At 44.0% G+C, this 25225-nt stretch overlaps 1 protein-coding gene and 19 non-coding genes across 20 annotated transcripts; all 20 read left to right on the top strand.

Moving 5' to 3' along the window:
* The first annotated feature begins 515 nt into the window (after window positions 1-515).
* trnap-ugg (transfer RNA proline (anticodon UGG)) lies at window positions 516-587 on the top strand. The gene has a single exon. It is a non-coding gene; the product is annotated as a tRNA-Pro (tRNA).
* A 78-nt stretch (window positions 588-665) lies between these two features.
* On the top strand, window positions 666-739 carry trnai-aau (transfer RNA isoleucine (anticodon AAU)). Its single transcript has one exon. It is a non-coding gene; the product is annotated as a tRNA-Ile (tRNA).
* Window positions 740-861: 122 nt separating this feature from the next.
* Window positions 862-933, top strand: trnap-agg (transfer RNA proline (anticodon AGG)). Its single transcript has one exon. It is a non-coding gene; the product is annotated as a tRNA-Pro (tRNA).
* A 1348-nt stretch (window positions 934-2281) lies between these two features.
* On the top strand, window positions 2282-2353 carry trnap-ugg (transfer RNA proline (anticodon UGG)). The gene has a single exon. It is a non-coding gene; the product is annotated as a tRNA-Pro (tRNA).
* Window positions 2354-2431: 78 nt separating this feature from the next.
* On the top strand, window positions 2432-2505 carry trnai-aau (transfer RNA isoleucine (anticodon AAU)). Its single transcript has one exon. It is a non-coding gene; the product is annotated as a tRNA-Ile (tRNA).
* Window positions 2506-2586: 81 nt separating this feature from the next.
* trnaf-gaa (transfer RNA phenylalanine (anticodon GAA)) lies at window positions 2587-2659 on the top strand. Its single transcript has one exon. It is a non-coding gene; the product is annotated as a tRNA-Phe (tRNA).
* An 892-nt stretch (window positions 2660-3551) lies between these two features.
* trnap-agg (transfer RNA proline (anticodon AGG)) lies at window positions 3552-3623 on the top strand. The gene has a single exon. It is a non-coding gene; the product is annotated as a tRNA-Pro (tRNA).
* A 1350-nt stretch (window positions 3624-4973) lies between these two features.
* On the top strand, window positions 4974-5045 carry trnap-ugg (transfer RNA proline (anticodon UGG)). Its single transcript has one exon. It is a non-coding gene; the product is annotated as a tRNA-Pro (tRNA).
* Window positions 5046-5123: 78 nt separating this feature from the next.
* trnai-aau (transfer RNA isoleucine (anticodon AAU)) lies at window positions 5124-5197 on the top strand. Its single transcript has one exon. It is a non-coding gene; the product is annotated as a tRNA-Ile (tRNA).
* An 81-nt stretch (window positions 5198-5278) lies between these two features.
* Window positions 5279-5351, top strand: trnaf-gaa (transfer RNA phenylalanine (anticodon GAA)). The gene has a single exon. It is a non-coding gene; the product is annotated as a tRNA-Phe (tRNA).
* Window positions 5352-7351: 2000 nt separating this feature from the next.
* trnap-ugg (transfer RNA proline (anticodon UGG)) lies at window positions 7352-7423 on the top strand. Its single transcript has one exon. It is a non-coding gene; the product is annotated as a tRNA-Pro (tRNA).
* Window positions 7424-7501: 78 nt separating this feature from the next.
* Window positions 7502-7575, top strand: trnai-aau (transfer RNA isoleucine (anticodon AAU)). Its single transcript has one exon. It is a non-coding gene; the product is annotated as a tRNA-Ile (tRNA).
* Window positions 7576-7656: 81 nt separating this feature from the next.
* trnaf-gaa (transfer RNA phenylalanine (anticodon GAA)) lies at window positions 7657-7729 on the top strand. Its single transcript has one exon. It is a non-coding gene; the product is annotated as a tRNA-Phe (tRNA).
* A 1998-nt stretch (window positions 7730-9727) lies between these two features.
* trnap-ugg (transfer RNA proline (anticodon UGG)) lies at window positions 9728-9799 on the top strand. Its single transcript has one exon. It is a non-coding gene; the product is annotated as a tRNA-Pro (tRNA).
* Window positions 9800-9877: 78 nt separating this feature from the next.
* trnai-aau (transfer RNA isoleucine (anticodon AAU)) lies at window positions 9878-9951 on the top strand. Its single transcript has one exon. It is a non-coding gene; the product is annotated as a tRNA-Ile (tRNA).
* An 81-nt stretch (window positions 9952-10032) lies between these two features.
* Window positions 10033-10105, top strand: trnaf-gaa (transfer RNA phenylalanine (anticodon GAA)). The gene has a single exon. It is a non-coding gene; the product is annotated as a tRNA-Phe (tRNA).
* Window positions 10106-12105: 2000 nt separating this feature from the next.
* trnap-ugg (transfer RNA proline (anticodon UGG)) lies at window positions 12106-12177 on the top strand. The gene has a single exon. It is a non-coding gene; the product is annotated as a tRNA-Pro (tRNA).
* Window positions 12178-12255: 78 nt separating this feature from the next.
* Window positions 12256-12329, top strand: trnai-aau (transfer RNA isoleucine (anticodon AAU)). The gene has a single exon. It is a non-coding gene; the product is annotated as a tRNA-Ile (tRNA).
* Window positions 12330-12435: 106 nt separating this feature from the next.
* Window positions 12436-21310, top strand: LOC129437619 (uncharacterized). Its single transcript, XM_073858257.1, has 14 exons — window positions 12436-12790; window positions 13778-13927; window positions 14014-14100; window positions 14187-14303; window positions 14463-14579; window positions 14677-14757; window positions 14887-15048; window positions 15175-15752; window positions 15873-16200; window positions 17102-17906; window positions 18013-18222; window positions 18327-18616; window positions 19221-20096; window positions 20196-21310. Exons 2-14 carry the CDS (start codon window positions 13778-13780, stop codon window positions 21270-21272), a joined length of 4878 nt encoding a protein of 1625 aa, XP_073714358.1. The 5' UTR covers window positions 12436-12790; the 3' UTR covers window positions 21273-21310.
* Window positions 21311-25095: 3785 nt separating this feature from the next.
* On the top strand, window positions 25096-25167 carry trnap-ugg (transfer RNA proline (anticodon UGG)). The gene has a single exon. It is a non-coding gene; the product is annotated as a tRNA-Pro (tRNA).
* Window positions 25168-25225: the final 58 nt, after the last annotated feature.

The following is a 25225-nucleotide window of genomic DNA, read 5'->3' as shown; positions in this document are numbered from 1 at the left end:
AGTTCTCGCCATGAATATAGCCTTAGATGCTGAACTGGCTTTAAAAATAAATGAACATATTTATCTATTCCAGTTTCTCCAATCAAAACAAATATTAATGCTATGCCTTACAGACCATGTCAAATAATTTTGTTTCCGTCTATGTTGCAACAGTTTTGCAAAGGACTTTTTCTGTGCTGAAATGACTGTGACCCTGTGAACAAATCATTGATGGGTTTGGGTGATGAGTGTTTTGCTCAGAGCCTGTAATCCATAACAAAGGTGTTCAGCTGGGTTCAGGTCCGAGATTTATGCAGACCAGTCGAGTTCTCTCACACCATTTCAAATATTAAGCAATAAGCATGTACTTATATCGATAAGTGCTTATTTTGACACCAGCCCAACACTAGGGCTCATTGTGGCTAAACAGAGGAGCAGGACCAAACAGGCCCATCCCAAGGAACTGCTTGAGGAAGCTGGTGACTGTGTTGTGGTCACATGTCTCTCGGTGGCACGGCAAAAAGACAGCACGGCTTGGCTCGTTGGTCTAGGGGTATGATTCTCGCTTTGGGTGCGAGAGGTCCCGGGTTCAAATCCCGGACGAGCCCTTGTTTAGCTTTGCTTCTTGATGCTGCTACACTGTGGAACATTCATGTCAGTCTTGGCAGAGACTGGTGCCTTTCCGTGGCCGGTTAGCTCAGTTGGTTAGAGCGTGGTGCTAATAACGCCAAGGTCGCGGGTTCGATCCCCGTACGGGCCAAGGTTTCTCTGCGCCTCCTTTTGCCGACTGCTATATTTGCTGTGTTTTGTCATGAAAATTCCTGCCGGGAATCCTGCCGGGAAAAATGTTTCCCAGGGGGGCGGGGGTGACACGCTTTGAGTGGCTCGTTGGTCTAGGGGTATGATTCTCGCTTAGGGTGCGAGAGGTCCCGGGTTCAAATCCCGGACGAGCCCCTCTTTAGACTCGTCCCTCGGAGCTTTAACCCACAACGCCGCTTTGTATGGCAATATTGGCAGGAATGGAATGTCAACGAGAAACCCGCAAAGGACGTCAGGGACCTCTCAGCGACACCTCCGCCTTTGGTCTTGTCAGGTCGAAACCGTGTCCGAGGTTGTCTTTTGTTTGTTAACCCCTAGACGATCCCCCTACCCTTTAAGCTTTCTACCGGAGGGCTTGCTGTTTTAACAAGCGATGAGTTGATTTCAAACAACACAATTGACTCAACCCGAAAAATGACCCAGGCTATTTGTCCTACTCCCTCCTGGCCGGGAAAGGCACATCATCCTGGCCACTGGGTAGGTACCCTGAGGTGCCTGGAGCTATGAGACTTAAATATACAACCAGGCTAGTGATGCATGGTGTCCAGTTTAGTTACCGGATGATTTATCAGAATTTTCTCCTAAAATCTAAGATCAACACTTGGAAAATGCGATAAGGACATGGCTTCTTAGATGTTACTTGACGTTAAAACTACACTAAGTGTTGGGATGCCCCTTTTAATAAAGATGTTTGGGGCGAAACAGTTGCCACCCCAAACAGAGCACAGCTGCCTCACAGCAACAAGGTCCCCTGTTCAAGCCCTGGCTGGGTCAGGAGGCCTTTCTGTTTGGGGTGTACATGTTCTCCTTCAGTCAGCATGGAATTACTCTGGGCACTGTGTTATTTGGTTTCCTTAAACAGTCCAAAAACAACAGACACGTTGATCTATACACACACACACAAACCGAGGGAAGGGCAATTTGACATCTCCAATTCACCTAACCCGCATTTCTGACTTTGCCAAAAACCAGTTCTCGCCATGAATATAGCCATAGATGCTGAACTGGCTTTAAAAATAAATGAACATATTTATCTATTCCAGTTTCTCCAATCAAAACAAATATTAATGCTATGCCTTACAGACCATGTCAAATAATTTTGTTTCCGTCTATGTTGCAACAGTTTTGCAAAGGACTTTTTCTGTGCTGAAATGACTGTGACCCTGTGAACAAATCATTGATGGGTTTGGGTGATGAGTGTTTTGCTCAGAGCCTGTAATCCATAACAAAGGTGTTCAGCTGGGTTCAGGTCCGAGATTTATGCAGACCAGTCGAGTTCTCTCACACCATTTCAAATATTAAGCAATAAGCATGTACTTATATCGATAAGTGCTTATTTTGACACCAGCCCAACACTAGGGCTCATTGTGGCCAAACAGAGGAGCAGGACCAAACAGGCCCATCCCAAGGAACTGCTTGAGGAAGCTGGTGACTGTGTTGTGGTCACATGTCTCGGTGGCACGGCAAAAAGACAGCACGGCTTGGCTCGTTGGTCTAGGGGTATGATTCTCGCTTTGGGTGCGAGAGGTCTCGGGTTCAAATCCCGGACGAGCCCTTGTTTAGCTTTGCTTCTTGATGCTGCTACACTGTGGAACATTCATGTCAGTCTTGGCAGAGACTGGTGCCTTTCCGTGGCCGGTTAGCTCAGTTGGTTAGAGCGTGGTGCTAATAACGCCAAGGTCGCGGGTTCGATCCCCGTACGGGCCAAGGTTTCCCTGTGCCTCCTTTTGCCGACTGCTATATTTGCTGTGATTTGTCATGAAAATTCCTGCCGGGAGCATTTTTGTGGCCGAAATAGCTCAGTTGGGAGAGCGTTAGACTGAAGATCTAAAGGTCCCTGGTTCGATCCCGGGTTTCGGCATTGAGGGCAGCCTTTTGAGAGTTTTTTTAACCTAAGGTCCCTATCCGAGTGGCCTTTTCTCCGTGACCCGGCGGGTCAGGCCCTAACGCAAAGAGTGGTTCCATGGTGTAATGGTTAGCACTCTGGACTCTGAATCCAGCGATCCGAGTTCGGTGGGACCTGTAAGACTTTTTGGGTATCCAAGGGAACAGTGTTTGTTACCCCAAAACAATCCCCCTGCCCTTTAAGCCTTTTTACCAGAGCACTCAGGCTCTAGACAAAAATGAGTTAATTCAAGCAACATTGAGCACTTTTTCTGGTCACCCTGGCGGTGGGCCAACAACTCACAAGTCGCAAAATTTCAGCAAACACAAGGACATTACAAGGAAGCAAATTAAACATGTACGAAAACATAGAATAAATGAAAAATGCATTGACGTTTAGGACAAAGAAAACACACAGCTCATGTGTACAGGCCAAAGGAAACACACAGCTCTTGTGTACAATCTGACAATGAAATGCATTAAAAAGACTTACCAGAAATGACACGAAGACAAATGAACATTGAAAGAAAATGATTCCAATTTTAAATGGCAACAAAATGCTCTTGGAGTGTTAAGCTCCTGCTCCATGTTGCTTTGTGAAAAAACATCCGTATCGGAGACGTTCATGTGTGGACCCAATGTGAAGCTTCAAGCTTCCGGTGTGTGACATCAGAGCAATTAACAACAAACCACAATCACGTGGAGAATGCGGGCATCGATCCCGCTACCTCTCGCATGCTAAGCGAGCGCTCTACCATTTGAGATAATTCCCCTAACATCCGTCTAATGAATGCTTTGGCTTGTTGGAAGCTGGCTGCTATGTGGTGGGAAAATGTTTCCCAGGGGGGCGGGGGTGACACGCTTTGAGTGGCTCGTTGGTCTAGGGGTATGATTCTCGCTTAGGGTGCGAGAGGTCCCGGGTTCAAATCCCGGACGAGCCCCTCTTTAGACTCGTCCCTCGGAGCTTTAACCCACAACGCCGCTTTGTATGGCAATATTGGCAGGAATGGAATGTCAACGAGAAACCCGCAAAGGACGTCAGGGACCTCTCAGCGACACCTCCGCCTTTGGTCTTGTCAGATCGAAACCGTGTCCGAGGTTGTCTTTTGTTTGTTAACCCCTAGACGATCCCCCTACCCTTTAAGCTTTCTACCGGAGGGCTTGCTGTTTTAACAAGCGATGAGTTGATTTCAAACAACACAATTGACTCAACCCGAAAAATGACCCAGGCTATTTGTCCTACTCCCTCCTGGCCGGGAAAGGCACATCATCCTGGCCACTGGGTAGGTACCCTGAGGTGCCTGGAGCTATGAGACTTAAATATACAACCAGGCTAGTGATGCATGGTGTCCAGTTTAGTTACCGGATGATTTATCAGAATTTTCTCCTAAAATCTAAGATCAACACTTGGAAAATGCGATAAGGACATGGCTTCTAAGATGTTACTTGACGTTAAAACTACACTAAGTGTTGGGATGCCCCTTTTAATAAAGATGTTTGGGGCGAAACAGTTGCCACCCCAAACAGAGCACAGCTGCCTCACAGCAACAAGGTACCCTGTTCAAGCCCTGGCTGGGTCAGGAGGCCTTTCTGTTTGGGGTGTACATGTTCTCCTTCAGTCAGCATGGAATTACTCTGGGCACTGTGTTATTTGGTTTCCTTAAACAGTCCAAAAACAACAGACACGTTGATCTATACACACACACACACAAAACGAGGGAAGGGCAATTTGACATCTCCAATTCACCTAACCCGCATTTCTGACTTTGCCAAAAACCAGTTCTCGCCATGAATATAGCCATAGATGCTGAACTGGCTTTAAAAATAAATGAACATATTTATCTATTCCAGTTTCTCCAATCAAAACAAATATTAATGCTATGCCTTACAGACCATGTCAAATAATTTTGTTTCCGTCTATGTTGCAACAGTTTTGCAAAGGACTTTTTCTGTGCTGAAATGACTGTGACCCTGTGAACAAATCATTGATGGGTTTGGGTGATGAGTGTTTTGCTCAGAGCCTGTAATCCATAACAAAGGTGTTCAGCTGGGTTCAGGTCCGAGATTTATGCAGACCAGTCGAGTTCTCTCACACCATTTCAAATATTAAGCAATAAGCATGTACTTATATCGATAAGTGCTTATTTTGACACCAGCCCAACACTAGGGCTCATTGTGGCCAAACAGAGGAGCAGGACCAAACAGGCCCATCCCAAGGAACTGCTTGAGGAAGCTGGTGACTGTGTTGTGGTCACATGTCTCGGTGGCACGGCAAAAAGACAGCACGGCTTGGCTCGTTGGTCTAGGGGTATGATTCTCGCTTTGGGTGCGAGAGGTCTTGGGTTCAAATCCCGGACGAGCCCTTGTTTAGCTTTGCTTCTTGATGCTGCTACACTGTGGAACATTCATGTCAGTCTTGGCAGAGACTGGTGCCTTTCCGTGGCCGGTTAGCTCAGTTGGTTAGAGCGTGGTGCTAATAACGCCAAGGTCGCGGGTTCGATCCCCGTACGGGCCAAGGTTTCCCTGTGCCTCCTTTTGCCGACTGCTATATTTGCTGTGATTTGTCATGAAAATTCCTGCCGGGAGCATTTTTGTGGCCGAAATAGCTCAGTTGGGAGAGCGTTAGACTGAAGATCTAAAGGTCCCTGGTTCGATCCCGGGTTTCGGCATTGAGGGCAGCCTTTTGAGAGTTTTTTTAACCTAAGGTCCCTATCCGAGTGGCCTTTTCTCCGTGACCCGGCGGGTCAGGCCCTAACGCAAAGAGTGGTTCCATGGTGTAATGGTTAGCACTCTGGACTCTGAATCCAGCGATCCGAGTTCGGTGGGACCTGTAAGACTTTTTGGGTATCCAAGGGAACAGTGTTTGTTACCCCAAAACAATCCCCCTGCCCTTTAAGCCTTTTTACCAGAGCACTCAGGCTCTAGACAAAAATGAGTTAATTCAAGCAACATTGAGCACTTTTTCTGGTCACCCTGGCGGTGGGCCAACAACTCACAAGTCGCAAAATTTCAGCAAACACAAGGACATTACAAGGAAGCAAATTAAACATGTACGAAAACATAGAATAAATGAAAAATGCATTGACGTTTAGGACAAAGAAAACACACAGCTCATGTGTACAGGCCAAAGGAAACACACAGCTCTTGTGTACAATCTGACAATGAAATGCATTAAAAAGACTTACCAGAAATGACACGAAGACAAATGAACATTGAAAGAAAATGATTCCAATTTTAAATGGCAACAAAATGCTCTTGGAGTGTTAAGCTCCTGCTCCATGTTGCTTTGTGAAAAAACATCCGTATCGGAGACGTTCATGTGAGAGGTCCCTCGGAGCTTTAACCCACAACGCCGCTTTGTATGGCAATATTGGCAGGAAAGGAATGGAATGTCAACGAGAAACCCGCAAAGGACGTCAGGGACCTCTCAGCGACACCTCCGCCTTTGGTCTTGTCAGGTCGAAACCGTGTCCGAGGTTGTCTTTTGTTTGTTAACCCCTAGACGATCCCCCTACCCTTTAAGCTTTCGACCGGAGGGCTTGCTGTTTTAACAAGCGATGAGTTGATTTCAAACAACACAATTGACTCAACCCGAAAAATGACCCAGGCTATTTGTCCTACTCCCTCCTGGCCGGGAAAGGCACATCATCCTGGCCACTGGGTAGGTACCCTGAGGTGCCTGGAGCTATGAGACTTAAATATACAACCAGGCTAGTGATGCATGGTGTCCAGTTTAGTTACCGGATGATTTATCAGAATTTTCTCCTAAAATCTAAGATCAACACTTGGAAAATGCGATAAGGACATGGCTTCTAAGATGTTACTTGACGTTAAAACTACACTAAGTGTTGGGATGCCCCTTTTAATAAAGATGTTTGGGGCGACACAGTTGCCACCCCAAACAGAGCACAGCTGCCTCACAGCAACAAGGTCCCCTGTTCAAGCCCTGGCTGGGTCAGGAGGCCTTTCTGTTTGGGGTGTACATGTTCTCCTTCAGTCAGCATGGAATTACTCTGGGCACTGTGTTATTTGGTTTCCTTAAACAGTCCAAAAACAACAGACACGTTGATCTATACACACACACACAAACCGAGGGAAGGGCAATTTGACATCTCCAATTCACCTAACCCGCATTTCTGACTTTGCCAAAAACCAGTTCTCGCCATGAATATAGCCATAGATGCTGAACTGGCTTTAAAAATAAATGAACATATTTATCTATTCCAGTTTCTCCAATCAAAACAAATATTAATGCTATGCCTTACAGACCATGTCAAATAATTTTGTTTCCGTCTATGTTGCAACAGTTTTGCAAAGGACTTTTTCTGTGCTGAAATGACTGTGACCCTGTGAACAAATCATTGATGGGTTTGGGTGATGAGTGTTTTGCTCAGAGCCTGTAATCCATAACAAAGGTGTTCAGCTGGGTTCAGGTCCGAGATTTATGCAGACCAGTCGAGTTCTCTCACACACCATTTCAAATATTAAGCAATAAGCATGTACTTATATCGATAAGTGCTTATTTTGACACCAGCCCAACACTAGGGCTCATTGTGGCCAAACAGAGGAGCAGGACCAAACAGGCCCATCCCAAGGAACTGCTTGAGGAAGCTGGTGACTGTGTTGTGGTCACATGTCTCGGTGGCACGGCAAAAAGACAGCACGGCTTGGCTCGTTGGTCTAGGGGTATGATTCTCGCTTTGGGTGCGAGAGGTCTCGGGTTCAAATCCCGGACGAGCCCTTGTTTAGCTTTGCTTCTTGATGCTGCTACACTGTGGAACATTCATGTCAGTCTTGGCAGAGACTGGTGCCTTTCCGTGGCCGGTTAGCTCAGTTGGTTAGAGCGTGGTGCTAATAACGCCAAGGTCGCGGGTTCGATCCCCGTACGGGCCAAGGTTTCCCTGTGCCTCCTTTTGCCGACTGCTATATTTGCTGTGATTTGTCATGAAAATTCCTGCCGGGAGCATTTTTGTGGCCGAAATAGCTCAGTTGGGAGAGCGTTAGACTGAAGATCTAAAGGTCCCTGGTTCGATCCCGGGTTTCGGCATTGAGGGCAGCCTTTTGAGAGTTTTTTTAACCTAAGGTCCCTATCCGAGTGGCCTTTTCTCCGTGACCCGGCGGGTCAGGCCCTAACGCAAAGAGTGGTTCCATGGTGTAATGGTTAGCACTCTGGACTCTGAATCCAGCGATCCGAGTTCGGTGGGACCTGTAAGACTTTTTGGGTATCCAAGGGAACAGTGTTTGTTACCCCAAAACAATCCCCCTGCCCTTTAAGCCTTTTTACCAGAGCACTCAGGCTCTAGACAAAAATGAGTTAATTCAAGCAACATTGAGCACTTTTTCTGGTCACCCTGGCGGTGGGCCAACAACTCACAAGTCGCAAAATTTCAGCAAACACAAGGACATTACAAGGAAGCAAATTAAACATGTACGAAAACATAGAATAAATGAAAAATGCATTGACGTTTAGGACAAAGAAAACACACAGCTCATGTGTACAGGCCAAAGGAAACACACAGCTCTTGTGTACAATCTGACAATGAAATGCATTAAAAAGACTTACCAGAAATGACACGAAGACAAATGAACATTGAAAGAAAATGATTCCAATTTTAAATGGCAACAAAATGCTCTTGGAGTGTTAAGCTCCTGCTCCATGTTGCTTTGTGAAAAAACATCCGTATCGGAGACGTTCATGTGAGAGGTCCCTCGGAGCTTTAACCCACAACGCCGCTTTGTATGGCAATATTGGCAGGAAAGGAATGGAATGTCAACGAGAAACCCGCAAAGGACGTCAGGGACCTCTCAGCGACACCTCCGCCTTTGGTCTTGTCAGGTCGAAACCGTGTCCGAGGTTGTCTTTTGTTTGTTAACCCCTAGACGATCCCCCTACCCTTTAAGCTTTCGACCGGAGGGCTTGCTGTTTTAACAAGCGATGAGTTGATTTCAAACAACACAATTGACTCAACCCGAAAAATGACCCAGGCTATTTGTCCTACTCCCTCCTGGCCGGGAAAGGCACATCATCCTGGCCACTGGGTAGGTACCCTGAGGTGCCTGGAGCTATGAGACTTAAATATACAACCAGGCTAGTGATGCATGGTGTCCAGTTTAGTTACCGGATGATTTATCAGAATTTTCTCCTAAAATCTAAGATCAACACTTGGAAAATGCGATAAGGACATGGCTTCTAAGATGTTACTTGACGTTAAAACTACACTAAGTGTTGGGATGCCCCTTTTAATAAAGATGTTTGGGGCGACACAGTTGCCACCCCAAACAGAGCACAGCTGCCTCACAGCAACAAGGTCCCCTGTTCAAGCCCTGGCTGGGTCAGGAGGCCTTTCTGTTTGGGGTGTACATGTTCTCCTTCAGTCAGCATGGAATTACTCTGGGCACTGTGTTATTTGGTTTCCTTAAACAGTCCAAAAACAACAGACACGTTGATCTATACACACACACACAAACCGAGGGAAGGGCAATTTGACATCTCCAATTCACCTAACCCGCATTTCTGACTTTGCCAAAAAACAGTTCTCGCCATGAATATAGCCATAGATGCTGAACTGGCTTTAAAAATAAATGAACATATTTATCTATTCCAGTTTCTCCAATCAAAACAAATATTAATGCTATGCCTTACAGACCATGTCAAATAATTTTGTTTCCGTCTATGTTGCAACAGTTTTGCAAAGGACTTTTTCTGTGCTGAAATGACTGTGACCCTGTGAACAAATCATTGATGGGTTTGGGTGATGAGTGTTTTGCTCAGAGCCTGTAATCCATAACAAAGGTGTTCAGCTGGGTTCAGGTCCGAGATTTATGCAGACCAGTCGAGTTCTCTCACACCATTTCAAATATTAAGCAATAAGCATGTACTTATATCGATAAGTGCTTATTTTGACACCAGCCCAACACTAGGGCTCATTGTGGCCAAACAGAGGAGCAGGACCAAACAGGCCCATCCCAAGGAACTGCTTGAGGAAGCTGGTGACTGTGTTGTGGTCACATGTCTCGGTGGCACGGCAAAAAGACAGCACGGCTTGGCTCGTTGGTCTAGGGGTATGATTCTCGCTTTGGGTGCGAGAGGTCTCGGGTTCAAATCCCGGACGAGCCCTTGTTTAGCTTTGCTTCTTGATGCTGCTACACTGTGGAACATTCATGTCAGTCTTGGCAGAGACTGGTGCCTTTCCGTGGCCGGTTAGCTCAGTTGGTTAGAGCGTGGTGCTAATAACGCCAAGGTCGCGGGTTCGATCCCCGTACGGGCCAAGGTTTCCCTGTGCCTCCTTTTGCCGACTGCTATATTTGCTGTGATTTGTCATGAAAATTCCTGCCGGGAGCATTTTTGTGGCCGAAATAGCTCAGTTGGGAGAGCGTTAGACTGAAGATCTAAAGGTCCCTGGTTCGATCCCGGGTTTCGGCATTGAGGGCAGCCTTTTGAGAGTTTTTTTAACCTAAGGTCCCTATCCGAGTGGCCTTTTCTCCGTGACCCGGCGGGTCAGGCCCTAACGCAAAGAGTGGTTCCATGGTGTAATGGTTAGCACTCTGGACTCTGAATCCAGCGATCCGAGTTCGGTGGGACCTGTAAGACTTTTTGGGTATCCAAGGGAACAGTGTTTGTTACCCCAAAACAATCCCCCTGCCCTTTAAGCCTTTTTACCAGAGCACTCAGGCTCTAGACAAAAATGAGTTAATTCAAGCAACATTGAGCACTTTTTCTGGTCACCCTGGCGGTGGGCCAACAACTCACAAGTCGCAAAATTTCAGCAAACACAAGGACATTACAAGGAAGCAAATTAAACATGTACGAAAACATAGAATAAATGAAAAATGCATTGACGTTTAGGACAAAGAAAACACACAGCTCATGTGTACAGGCCAAAGGAAACACACAGCTCTTGTGTACAATCTGACAATGAAATGCATTAAAAAGACTTACCAGAAATGACACGAAGACAAATGAACATTGAAAGAAAATGATTCCAATTTTAAATGGCAACAAAATGCTCTTGGAGTGTTAAGCTCCTGCTCCATGTTGCTTTGTGAAAAAACATCCGTATCGGAGACGTTCATGTGAGAGGTCCCTCGGAGCTTTAACCCACAACGCCGCTTTGTATGGCAATATTGGCAGGAAAGGAATGGAATGTCAACGAGAAACCCGCAAAGGACGTCAGGGACCTCTCAGCGACACCTCCGCCTTTGGTCTTGTCAGGTCGAAACCGTGTCCGAGGTTGTCTTTTGTTTGTTAACCCCTAGACGATCCCCCTACCCTTTAAGCTTTCGACCGGAGGGCTTGCTGTTTTAACAAGCGATGAGTTGATTTCAAACAACACAATTGACTCAACCCGAAAAATGACCCAGGCTATTTGTCCTACTCCCTCCTGGCCGGGAAAGGCACATCATCCTGGCCACTGGGTAGGTACCCTGAGGTGCCTGGAGCTATGAGACTTAAATATACAACCAGGCTAGTGATGCATGGTGTCCAGTTTAGTTACCGGATGATTTATCAGAATTTTCTCCTAAAATCTAAGATCAACACTTGGAAAATGCGATAAGGACATGGCTTCTAAGATGTTACTTGACGTTAAAACTACACTAAGTGTTGGGATGCCCCTTTTAATAAAGATGTTTGGGGCGACACAGTTGCCACCCCAAACAGAGCACAGCTGCCTCACAGCAACAAGGTCCCCTGTTCAAGCCCTGGCTGGGTCAGGAGGCCTTTCTGTTTGGGGTGTACATGTTCTCCTTCAGTCAGCATGGAATTACTCTGGGCACTGTGTTATTTGGTTTCCTTAAACAGTCCAAAAACAACAGACACGTTGATCTATACACACACACACAAACCGAGGGAAGGGCAATTTGACATCTCCAATTCACCTAACCCGCATTTCTGACTTTGCCAAAAACCAGTTCTCGCCATGAATATAGCCATAGATGCTGAACTGGCTTTAAAAATAAATGAACATATTTATCTATTCCAGTTTCTCCAATCAAAACAAATATTAATGCTATGCCTTACAGACCATGTCAAATAATTTTGTTTCCGTCTATGTTGCAACAGTTTTGCAAAGGACTTTTTCTGTGCTGAAATGACTGTGACCCTGTGAACAAATCATTGATGGGTTTGGGTGATGAGTGTTTTGCTCAGAGCCTGTAATCCATAACAAAGGTGTTCAGCTGGGTTCAGGTCCGAGATTTATGCAGACCAGTCGAGTTCTCTCACACCATTTCAAATATTAAGCAATAAGCATGTACTTATATCGATAAGTGCTTATTTTGACACCAGCCCAACACTAGGGCTCATTGTGGCCAAACAGAGGAGCAGGACCAAACAGGCCCATCCCAAGGAACTGCTTGAGGAAGCTGGTGACTGTGTTGTGGTCACATGTCTCTCGGTGGCACGGCAAAAAGACAGCACGGCTTGGCTCGTTAGTCTAGGGGTATGATTCTCGCTTTGGGTGCGAGAGGTCCCGGGTTCAAATCCCGGACGAGCCCTTGTTTAGCTTTGCTTCTTGATGCTGCTACACTGTGGAACATTCATGTCAGTCTTGGCAGAGACTGGTGCCTTTCCGTGGCCGGTTAGCTCAGTTGGTTAGAGCGTGGTGCTAATAACGCCAAGGTCGCGGGTTCGATCCCCGTACGGGCCAAGGTTTCTCTGCGCCTCCTTTTGCCGACTGCTATATTTGCTGTGATTTGTCATGAAAATTCCTGCCGGGAGCATTTTTGTGGCTGGAATAGCGGTGCCGGGAGAACGAGAGACTGTCTATTGCCATCCAATCACATATCACTGTTAGCATCTTTCCAACTTTGTCACAGCCAATCAATAAAGCCTAATCCCATCATTGCCTCTGTTGACAGCCAGTCACTATCATCCATTTTCAACTTTTTTATACGTATATGCATCAATCACGTATCAGTATGTGTATCTTTACCTCACAGTTCAGCCAATCAATAAAGTCAATTTCCGAAATCGTCGTCTCCTTGCCTTTGCTGACAACCAATCACTGCATCATTTCCATCTACCTGGCGGAGCATCGCCAGCGGTTTCCAGCAGTTTAGAAAGAAAGTTGTCCCGGATTTACTTTGAATTTCACGTTTCCAACTAGAGGTAAGAAGCCAATAATGGTGTTATATTTAGTTTTTTTGTGTGTTATATTTAGTTAATTGGCTAATTAGCTAACGTTTTACGTGTAAGTTACACAGATAAACGTCTTATTTATGTAACTTAGAGATCAAGTAAAGTTAGCGGCCAGTTTCATTACTTTTACAGTTTTACATGTTTATATCGATATAATTACTATCGTGCATAATTCACGTTATTACGTTGATATGCGTACATTAAGTTGGCTAAAAATAGCTGACGTTTTATAACGTAATATGAGGCTTGTTTACTGGGCTAATCGATAGTAAACATTATGTAAGTTAGGCTAATTGTTCCTTATGAAAATGAACCTAACGTTAGGTTTTATTGTGGTAAAAGTGTAGTAACCATGTTTACTTTTGTGTGTATTGATTACTATCAGCAAAACCATGGTTTTGGAAAACCATAATTGTGAAAACCATGGTTATTTGTGGTTACCATGGTTTTACTACAGTAACCATGGCTTCTTGGTTTTAGCTGTAGTAAAAGCATGGTTAATTTTCGTAAGGGGTGTGAAAATAACCATGGTTTTATTGTGGTGAAAGTGTAGTAATCATGTTTTTTTGGTGTATTTATTACAATCAGCAAAACCATGGTTTTATTACACTAACCATGGTTTAACTATGGTTTTGGAAAACCACGATTGTCAAAACCATGGTTATTTTGTGGTTACCATGGTTTTAACTGTAGTTAAACCATGGTTAATTTTCATAAGGGTAAGCCTATGTAATTGAAATGGTATGCAATAATCAGGATTTTTTGAGTTATGGCATATTTTACCCACACACCACCACATTATCCCTTCCTCCCAAATATCAAACTATAACCTTGTAATAAAACACTGAGATTAAATATATGCTATTTGAAAAAAAATGTATGAAATTGATTAACTACTCAGTTCTATTGAATAGTCATAAACTTTGTATTTTGCCACACGCTATCTTTTATTGGAAGATGGCTTCCAAGCACAAGAAGCACAGGGCTATGAGTGAGGGTGAATGGATGGCCCGCCTGCGCAGATTTGCCACACAGGGGGTCTGGCCTTCTGAGGCGGGAAACAGACCGGCACCACGGCAGAAGAAATGGCATGACCTGTATCAAAAGGTAAAGTTGGACATGTATATAAACACAAGAAAGAATGTCATATTTAGAGGGAAGAGGTAGTTATGATTCACTGTCATATGTTACAGATTGAGAAGTGTCCACTGCAACACAGGGGGCAAATGTCTCTGTTTGGGGGGACACAGACATGTGACTGTGGTTTCCATACAAAAAAGGTATAAGAAGTGTTTCATAAAACTGTGATGTGTTGATGGTGTTTTGTTTATTTTTGAATTTAATTTCCTTTTCTGTGAAACTGTAGCCTTCCAGTTTGGCCCCTGTGTCATCCACACCATCCACGTCACCACCTGTAACACGAGGGCAGTCAGAAACAACATCTGGAAAGGCACCTTTAAAGCCTACTTTAACTTTGGCATCGGTAAATGCATGCCTTTGCAGATATTTATGTTATCATATGTTATAGCATTTTATCACTGTGTATGCTTCACATAATGTTACTAATTTCTTTTTGTCAGTTTACAAAGCCGCTGTGTTTTGTTTGTTTTTGAATTTAATTTCCTTTTCTCTGAAACTGTAGCCTTCCAGTTTGGCCCCTGTGTCATCCACACCATCCACGTCACCACCTGTAACACCAGGGCAGTCAGAAACAACATCTGGAAAGGCACCTTTAAAGCCTACTTTAACTTTGGCATCGGTAAATGCATGCCTTTGCAGATATTTATGTTATCATATTTTATAGCATTTTATCACTGTGTATGCTTCACATAATGTTACTAATTTCTTTTTGTCAGTTTACAAAGCCGCGGTTTGGTGGTGTCCATGGTGCAGCTTTAAAGCCAAATCTAGGTGTTGCAAGGACGCATGCAACCAAGGTATAGTAAAAAAAAGACATTTCATTCCATAAAGATATGCAGAGTTTATCTAATCATCGTTACTGCAATACCTGATAATGATAGATTATTTCATTCAAAATTGTAAACTGCCATCTCTTAATCTTGCAGCCTGTTAGCACTTCTGCATTGCCCAGCCCTGCACCTAGGACACCATCTCCTGCTCGCAGTCCCAGGCTGTATATTCAGACCGTCTCCCCCCTGTCTCTTCCTCCTTCTTCTGTGTCTGAAGCAACCTCTTCTTCCTGTGGTCCAGGAGCTGCTTCCAGTGTTGTGAGAAACTCTTTAATTTAATCGTTTTCTTCACACTAAAATTATTGGATCACATAAATATGCTACATTCCTCATAAGTGGCTTGTAATCATGTCTATGTGTTTGTCTTTTTTTTTATTACAATAGGAAGTATCAGCCGCGGCCTCTTCTGGGACGTCCTCTGCTCCTCTCACCCCTGTGATCAGCTCCACCTGTGTTTCCTCTGCTGCTCCATTTGTGGCTGGATCCTCTGTCCAACCTGCCGAGGATAGGGTGACCGCTCCAGGTTCAGAGTCTGGATGGCTTCCCACAAAGTTGATGAAAACCATACCACTACAGGATCAGAAGTGGATTTCAGCAGCTTTGTGGAAGCAACATCGGCTTCGTACCGACCTGAAGCTGTGGTATGATCCACCAGAGCCAGCTCTGATCTATCACCAAGGCCCCGCTCCAGAGCGTTTCTTTACACACAGGCTTCTACTCTGGATGCCATACCACCTCTGGAAGGTCAGGCTGTCCTGTCCTGTGTGTGGGAGACAGCTCACAGGCTATGGGGCACACAAGAGAGCCCGCCAGGTTCTGGATGTGGACCGCTTTTATCTTATGATCACAGAGACTCTCTGGTGCAGTGGGTGCAAAGCGGCCTTTATTTCCACCAGCAAGGCCATCTTGGACCAGCTGGACTTAGCTCACAGATTGGAATTTAGGCTGATCCTAACTCGAAAGTGAGTATACTGAGATTATTTAGCTTGTGTAACAACTGTTTTGTCATTTAAAACACAATTGAGATGAGCTGGTTTTAATGTTTGTGTCTTTCTGTCTCTCTTTCACTTTGTTTCATTCAGGTATGCCTGTGACATGTGGGTCATAAGGTTCCTCAGGGAGAGGGCCCTGGGCAACAGCCCTTCTCGCTTAGTGAGGCAGCTGCGGGAGAACCACAGCGAAGAGTGGCTGAAGCGCCTTTGCCGATACCTTGGTGCCTGCTCAGACTTCACCTCCCAGCCAAGCCTGCTTCCTGTGAGGTTTCAGGAGCCACCTGAGCCTGAAACTATCCCCTCCCACAGGTGGATGCTGGCTGTTTATGGGCGAGATATCTTGTGCAGGATTGACCACATTAAAGCCAGCATAACCTCCACATATGGATGCATCCTTAATATGGACTCCACCAAAAAGGTAACTACTTTTTACATTTCAATAAAAAGAATTGTAAATACACCATTAGTAGTAGCACTGACCTAAAATACGTAAGTAATGTTCCATAAAATATTATGTACAAAAAAATAGCAGTGCAACATCAGTAACCTGATAAACCACTGTTATTCGTTATTCGTAGTAATATTTCTGCATTGGAAATTATTTTGTTCCCGCAAATGTTTCACCCATTGTTATAAAATACATCTGCTGCTGAATTTTGAAGTAAAATAGACCATTCCATCCTTGCGTAATGCGTATAAAGAAATGCAGCAAAGTTATGATGCAAAGTTTGCAATAAGCTCTTGTAAAATATCAGTGTTAAAATAAAGACATCTGCAGAATCACATCAGCCCTGGCCCAAAGAAAAATAGTGTAACATTTTGTGGCCTGATGAGAGTACAATTGTTATTTTAGGGTCTAGTGGTTATTGACAGAACCTCAGGGGTCCCCCGTGTACTGAATTCAAGCAACAGTACACAGTAAAGGCAGTATTGGTTATTTTGACACAGATGTGCAGCAGTTATCAACAACAGTGGTTATGCAACTAAATATTTGTAATTCATTAGCTTAAAGTGAAGTTTAATCTTAAGAAATTTCTTCAGTTTATAAGTGTTGACACTTCTATTTTTTTGAACAGCTTAATATTCATTTTCTTTGCTTCCCTTTAAAAGAACAAGACAGACTTGTACATTTTGTTAATATTTTGATTTGGAATTGAATGTGTAATGTTTTCAATACATTTGAAATAAGGAAATAAAATCTATTTATAAAATTTCTGCACTTTATTTACTTATATTTCACAATATTTTTGCATAACTGTATAAATAATTGAGAGTGAGTGAATAAAGCATCACTCACTGTCTTTTCTGTGTAATTACAGATCACAAAGAAGCTGTCGGGGTTTGCAAAGGGGACAGCATTGTGGCTAACATCTGTCAGCAATGAGGTGGGCCAAATCCTCATTAGTGTTCTGACAGCTCAGGAGGGTCCAGCCCTGGACCGAATGGCAGCTGACCTCATCCGGAGGTACACTGATGCAGGTGTGGCTCCGCCTCAGCTCCTTTATGTGGACTGCGATTGCTGTCGGGAGGGCACTGGGCAGACCAAGCTCAAGCAGCGATTTGGTGGGTGGCCAGACTTGGTGGTGAAGCTGGACATCTACCACTTCATGCGGCGACTGGCAGCTGGGTGCACTAAGGATGCACATCCTCTTTACCCCATTTTAATGGCACGCATGTCTTCCTGTATTTTTGAATGGGACAGTGGGGATGTGTCTCTGCTGAGGCAGGCCAAGAGGGAGCAGCTGAGACATGAAGGTATCCCTAACATCACCGACAATATGGTGGATCAACGGATCACCAAGGAGGAATTGGCCCTGCACTGCCGAAGGCGGACAAGAGGAGAGAAGCAGACCATCTTGATGATTGAGCACCTCCTCAGTGAGCTGATGGGGGTAAAGGGTCGAGACCTTCTTGGTGTCCCTCTTTTGGACCAGCAGAGGATGCAGAACATCTGGCAACTCCAGAAGAAGCACGTAAAGTGCATTCAGGACGAACCAGGTGTGCTGCTCTACACACAGACCGGCACCACCACCAAAAATGGTATTGTGCTGCCAAATTACAGATGTGCAAGGGGCTCCACATCACTGGAGTCCTTTCATCTCCATCTGAACAGGTTCATTCCAGGTCAGTATAAATCATTATTCATCAGAAATATTAAGGGTGACACAATGAATGGCTTTCAATAGCATAGCACAAAAAAGTAATGTAAAGTTATTGATCTTGTCTAAAGGAACAAGTGCCAACAGCTTGAATTTCCAGCTGTACCTCCTGGAAGGCCTGAACAGATGGAATCAAGACCGTAAAATGGCATCTCTGGCAGGCAAACCTCCATCCATGTTAAGCTACTCCGGGGACCTGATGCACTGTGTCAACACCCAAAGTGTTAAGGTACTTGGAAGAGAGCTTGCACCATCTTTTCAGCCACCATCTGTCTATACTGGTGAGTTTCAACTTTAAATTGCTTTTTATATTGCATAAAAATATATAATATTTATATATATTTTTTTTTATTTCCTTCTAACTGTGTTCTCCTGTCTGTCCCAGGTGAACTCATAGGTATAGATTACCTGTACCGTCAAACAGGGCAGGCCTTACAGGATTTGGATCCTGACTCTGAGGTGACAGATCAGATGTTGGAGGATGTGGGCACAGAGGAGGAGTTGGAGGATGAGGGCTTCGGAGATATCAGTTTGGACCTCAACCTGGATCCCACTATTGAGGCGCTGGACCTGTCCTCTGGCTCATCACCCGCCACGACCAGCGTTGCCAGCACTCCTGCCTCTGCCCAGACTGGGTCTGCTAACACCAATACAGCAGCACCTAATCAACAACTGGTAACTATTCTTAATAATAACAGTTCAAGTAGTATTATTTGTATAGCACTATTAAAGGAATAGTTCACTTTAAAACGAAAATTCTGTCATCATTTACTCATCCTCATGTTGTTCTTAACCTGTATGAATTTATTTTTTCTAATGAACACAAAAGAAGATATTTTGAGAAATGATAGTAACCACACAGCAGTAAGCGACCATAGACTTCCATATTAGGAATAAAAAAAGGATGGTATGTAATGGGTACCGTCAACCGTGTGCTTACCATCATTTATCAAAATATTTTCTTAGTCATTTATCACAATACTTCCAAAATATTTTTTTCCTACTATGGAAGTCTATGGTCACTTACTTCTGTGTGTTTACCATCATTTATCAAAATATCTTCTTTTGTGTTTAGAACAACATGAGGATGAGTAAATGATGACAGAATTTTCATTTTAAAGTGAACTATCCCTTTAACTTTATTTGTATAGCGCAATAAAATGAAAAATAGAAACAAACAAAATACCATTAATTCAATCTAAAGAGTAAATAGATTCATAAAAAGCAAAGTAAACAAGATAGATTAAATTCCATAAACATGTTTTTCCCCTTTTTTCAGTTTTACGCCGCCTCTGGTCCATCCTCCACGACCACCTACACCACCTCTGGGCCATCGTCCATGACCACCTATGCCACGTCTGGTCCATCCGCCATGATGACCTACACCACCTCTGCGCCATCCTCCACAACCACCTACACCACCTCTGGTCCATCCTCCACGACCACCTACACCACCTCTGCGCCATCCTCCACGACCACCTACACCACCTCTGGTCCATCCTCCACGACCACCTACACCACCTCTGCGCCATCCTCCACAACCACCTACACCACCTCTGGTGCATCCTCCACGACCACCTCTGGTCCATCCTCCATGACCACCTATGCCACGTCTGGTCCATCCGCCATAATGGCCTACCCCACCTCTGCGCCATCCTTCACAAGCACCTACGCCGCCTCTGATCCATCCTCCACGACCACCTACACCACCTCTGGTCCATCCTCCATGACCACCTACGCCACGTCTGGTCCATCCGACATTATGACCTACGCCACCTCTGTGCCATCCTCCACAAGCACCTACGCCACCTTTGGTCTATCCTCCACGACCACCTACACCACCTCTGGTCCATCCTCCTTGACCACCTACGCCACGTTTGGTCTATCCGACATAATGACCTACGCCACCTCTTCGCCATCCTCCACAAGCACCTATGCCGCCTCTGGTCCATCCTCCACGACCACCTACACCACCTCTGGTCCATCCTTCACGACCACCTACATCACGTCTGGTCCATCTGCCATGATGACCTACGCCACCTCTGCTCCATCCGCCACAACCACGTACGCCTCCGTCCTTCCTCTCCCGACCACCCTCACTGTCTCTGTAGCCACTGCTCCCCCAGCAGTGCAACCAGTCCCTGAGAAACCACTGGTAAGAATTTTTGTGACAAGTACATTGTGCTAGTTGTGCTGTTGTTCTGCCTGTGATATTGTATCTTTTTAACATTGATTCACTCTTATATTTTACCAGGCTGTGGATGAACGCAGTGTACCAGGGATAGATAGAGTGGACAACCTTGCAAGCTACTTGGTGGGGCTTAGGATGGAATCTGGTCAAACTCTGAGCCACCAGCAGGCCAGTACCATCATTGCCCTATGGCAAAGCCTGCTTCCATATGACCAGCAGAGAGTGGCGTATGCTGCCCGGCACCAGGTGAATCTTACAACAGGACGCTTCAGGTGCTCAAAAACCAAGCCTGAATTCACACCTGGTGTGGATAGCATGACCCGTTGCGTCCTTGGGTCAACAGGATCCCCTGCCCAGTGGCCAGACTGTTGCCGCCTGGTAGAGTCTATCTTTGTTAAACTCTGTGATATTCACAGGAGCCCCAAAAAAATAGGAAATCATGCTGTAACAAGATGGACTCTAATTCTGAGGGACTACAGCAAGATCCGGCAGCTGGTCCTGGGCAATGGGACTGTGATGGAGAATACCACCCTGCAATTGTTTCAGGTGAATCAAACAACTTTAAATCAATGGCACAAGAAGCGGCTAAAGAGGCAAGAATGTGCCATCCTGCTTCAGGGTGTGAACTTGCCAGCCCCCATTCCTATTGCTGCTAGGCCTCTCCCGCCTGGACAGACTCGCCCCACTACAGCCCCCCCACAGCTTGGCCCCCAACACCGCTACCACCTGCCAGCAAGCACAGTGGGAAAGGCAGTGGACAAGCGAAAGTCTGCAGTTCCAGCCCCGCACCCCCCTCCTCCAAAGGTTTTCCGACCAAGGCAGTTGTTCCCTGCTGATTCTGCTCCATTACCTGTTGTTCCCAACCCCAGTCCTGCATTTGCCCCGTTTGTGTTTTTATGTCCAGTTCCTGTCATCCGGCAGATTGCTCCAGCTGGCCCCATTCCCTCCCCACCACCTGCTCGGAGGCCCTACGTCCGCACTGTGGACAAAAACAAGTGCAGTCTGTGCCACCAGCCCCGGAACAAAGATACTGGCCACAGCCAGTATTATGGCCACATTTACTGTCCCCTGACTGCTGTTATGCCACTTGACCAATGGAGGGAGGAGATGAAGAAGAAGAGGGCAGATAAAAAACAATAATTTGTTCATTTAAATGCTATGTGTGTGTGCTTGCTTGCGTACACCAAGGTTATTATAGTTTTGCTTTTTTAAATTAGTTTTTATTTTAGTATCGTTTTCAATTTTGCTTTAAATTTAAGTTTAGTTTTAGTTAGTTTCATGAATGGTTTTGTTAGTTTTAGTTTAGTTTTTATTTTGCAAACACATTTCTATTTAGTTTTTATTTTATTTAGTTTCAGTTATAGTTTTAGTAATTTTAGTTTAGCAGCTAACAGCAGCTAGACTGTCTGACACATTTATTAGTTAACTGAGGTTGCTTTCAGCCTCAGCTAACCTCACATGCATAAGGCACCATCTACAAGTAAAGACTCCTTAAAGGTTTTTAAACATTGCAACGTCTCCGGGTGGGCGAGGATTAGTTGGAGGCAAAAGCTGTGTCCCAATTCAAGGGCTGCGACCTTATAAGCATGGGACCTTAAAAATGAGCACTCGGTCTTTCAAGGTGGCAGCTTCAGAAGTTCGCGAAGAGAACTGAAATGAGACGGTCTAACCTTCGGACAACCATAATTGGCGTCACCTGCTGCGCCTGTCAGCAGGACATAGCGGAAACGTTTCTGATTTATTAAAATAAATATGAAATCAGAAAAATATTAATTTAGTTTAGAAAATATGACACGTTGATGTAGATTAAACTATTCAACAGTATATTAAATTAAATCAATCAACCTTAGAAATATATGCATCATAAAAATAATAATATTAAATATTAATTTAGTTTAGAAAATATGACACGTTGATGTAGATTAAACTATTCAACAGTATATTAAATTAAATCAACCTTAGAAATATATGCATCATAAAAATAATAATATTAACACAAAACATAACTTATAATACTAAAACAGTGACAAACTTTTTTTTTGATAAATACACACTTTTATTTAATGAAGGTTTGAATTGTTTATTTTATAATATCCAGCTGCCGTTGCAGGCGCGCAATGACTCTTGGGATATCCTCGGCTGTTAAGGATCCATTCGTTCTATCCTTAACAGCGCGGAGAAATGAGGACGCATTTTGAGGCTTCATTCTAAGCATCCTTTGAATTGGGACGTCCTTACCAGCCTCAAGTCGCTCTGCTGTGACGCAATCGGTCTTAAAATACGTCCTTAGAAGGTCGCAGCCCTTGAATTGGGACAAAGCTACAAAGGGCCGCGGACGCAATGCTGACAAGCGTAAGCTAGGACATTTTAGGAGGGATTTATTAAACATAGATGCAGAAAAAGGTTCGGAACTGTCCGAATATGTAAAGTTACTGACTCTGCGTGACAGCTATTTTTGTAAATTAACTCTTTAACAGTTAGTTCTTGTATCTTGTTCTCATTGGAAACATTTTAACCAGGTTTTGGATATTTCCTACATATGAAGTATTTTCGGCTGGTTTGGAGAATTTTGTCAAGGCTTATTGTCTAATGTAACCTATCGCTGGGCTAACTATGATTAGCAATGGGGATTATTTTAAGAGAACATTCAAAGGATGGCACACACATCTATCGCTGTATGTTTGTTTAACATTTAAGCTAGCTAGTGCACTGACGGTTGACTTATCATCACCTATAAAACAGAAACTTGCTGATTTGTAATAGATAAGACAAACACACCAACACAGATGCATAGATTATTTTACCTGAAATGAAGTGTGCGCTGCAAACACGAGCATTATTTGCGATCGTCTCCGTCCATTCAACCACAATTGTCTTATTTAATTCTGTGAAGGAATGTCTGCCAGGATCCGGTAAAACTTTAGTTTTGAAGCAAAGGTGCTGTTACTTATATTTTGGCAGCCAAAAGCACAAGAAGACGACATTTTAAAGTCAAAACCTCAAACTTTTAGTGCGCCTAATATGAGTTCTCATGTTTTGCCTCCAGCTAGAGCGGCGACGTCACAGTGACGTAGGCGATTAAGGGGTCTTTTATAAAGCCTGTTCAGATTTTCCGCCACGGCACGGGATGAGAGTTTAATAATAACGAAAACGAATACTTATTTTTGATAATTATTATTTTATTTCAGTTAGTTTTACAATAACTGTTGCTTGTTTCGTTTCGTTTTAGTTTTTCATTTATTATGAATTTTTAATTTTATTTCAGTTAACGAAAATGTTTTTTAGCTGATAGTTTTAGTCTTAGTTTTAGTTTTCGTTTACGAAAATAACCTTGGCGTACACCTCTGTTAGGGTCATTTGTTCACCCTCTGAAAAGCTAATTTGTTCATTTGCTTTTCACATTTGATCATTAAACCCATATAAATAAGCTTAAAGCTTTTTTGATAAAGTTGTGTTTATGTGAGAGAGAAGGTGTTTGTTATAAAAATAAAAAGAACTTTATTTCTACAACAGTATCCTTTGGCTTTCTTCTATCATACCTATCTGGAAAACTTTTTACAAACTCACACAGATATTAAAATTACAAGAAAGGGACATGATCATATTCCAGACAGATTCACAGGGTGTGTCTTTGATATAAAGGTTTATTATTATTATAAGCAGTAGTAGTATCAAATTTTTATTATTGTTATTGCAACAAACCATTAAAATTACAAGAAAAAGGGACAGATTTGTATAGCAGACATGTCCACAGGGTGGGAGAAGTGATTGTCAGAAACATTTCTTAGATATAAAGGTTTATTATTATTATTATAAGCAGGAGAAGTAGTAGTATCATATTCTTATTTTTATTACTGTTAAGCAAACAAAGCATTCTTACCAATTCTATTTGTATCCGTTTTTAAACTATATTTGATTCATAGCAATTGAAATAGTTTGCATTAATTCATGTATGCTTTGCATGTTCCAGTCGGGGATCGAACCGGCGATTTTCTCATTTTTCTTCCCCCCTTCTTTTCTCCTTAAATTTGCTATTTAAACAACGCGGCGCTAAACGTGAAAATTAGGGTGGAAACTAGCGAAAGACACTTGCGTCGCGCATTGCGCTGCATTGCGCCGGGTGTAAGATAGAGCCCTAAGTGTTGGGATGCCCCTTTTAATAAAGATGTTTGGGGCGAAACAGTTGCCACCCCAAACAGAGCACAGCTGCCTCACAGCAACAAGGTCCCCTGTTCAAGCCCTGGCTGGGTCAGGAGGCCTTTCTGTTTGGGGTGTACATGTTCTCCTTCAGTCAGCATGGAATTACTCTGGGCACTGTGTTATTTGGTTTCCTTAAACAGTCCAAAAACAACAGACACGTTGATCTATACACACACACACAAACCGAGGGAAGGGCAATTTGACATCTCCAATTCACCTAACCCGCATTTCTGACTTTGCCAAAAACCAGTTCTCGCCATGAATATAGCCATAGATGCTGAACTGGCTTTAAAAATAAATGAACATATTTATCTATTCCAGTTTTTCCAATCAAAACAAATATTAATGCTATGCCTTACAGACCATGTCAAATAATTTTGTTTCCGTCTATGTTGCAACAGTTTTGCAAAGGACTTTTTCTGTGCTGAAATGACTGTGACCCTGTGAACAAATCATTGATGGGTTTGGGTGATGAGTGTTTTGCTCAGAGCCTGTAATCCATAACAAAGGTGTTCAGCTGGGTTCAGGTCCGAGATTTATGCAGACCAGTCGAGTTCTCTCACACCATTTCAAATATTAAGCAATAAGCATGTACTTATATCGATAAGTGCTTATTTTGACACCAGCCCAACACTAGGGCTCATTGTGGCTAAACAGAGGAGCAGGACCAAACAGGCCCATCCCAAGGAACTGCTTGAGGAAGCTGGTGACTGTGTTGTGGTCACATGTCTCTCGGTGGCACGGCAAAAAGACAGCACGGCTTGGCTCGTTGGTCTAGGGGTATGATTCTCGCTTTGGGTGCGAGAGGTCCCGGGTTCAAATCCCGGACGAGCCCTTGTTTAGCTTTGCTTCTTGATGCTGCTACACTGTGGAACATTCATGTCAGTCTTGGC

The sequence above is a fragment of the Misgurnus anguillicaudatus genome, chromosome 20 (assembly GCF_027580225.2).
Source record: "Misgurnus anguillicaudatus chromosome 20, ASM2758022v2, whole genome shotgun sequence".
Classification (NCBI taxonomy): Eukaryota; Metazoa; Chordata; class Actinopteri; order Cypriniformes; family Cobitidae; genus Misgurnus; species Misgurnus anguillicaudatus.
The sequence above is the reverse complement of the archived record's forward strand: the minus strand, read 5'-3'. Positions and strand labels throughout refer to the sequence as shown.

Coding starts and splice junctions, on each gene's coding strand:
- LOC129437619 (XM_073858257.1), top strand. CDS start 13,778: ATGGCTTCCAAGCACAAGAAGCACAGGGCTATGAGTGAGGGTGAATGG. Junction 15,753..15,872: donor AGGCTGATCCTAACTCGAAA/GTGAGTATACTG, acceptor TGTTTCATTCAG/GTATGCCTGTGACATGTGGG. Junction 18,617..19,220: donor CAGCACCTAATCAACAACTG/GTAACTATTCTT, acceptor CCCTTTTTTCAG/TTTTACGCCGCCTCTGGTCC.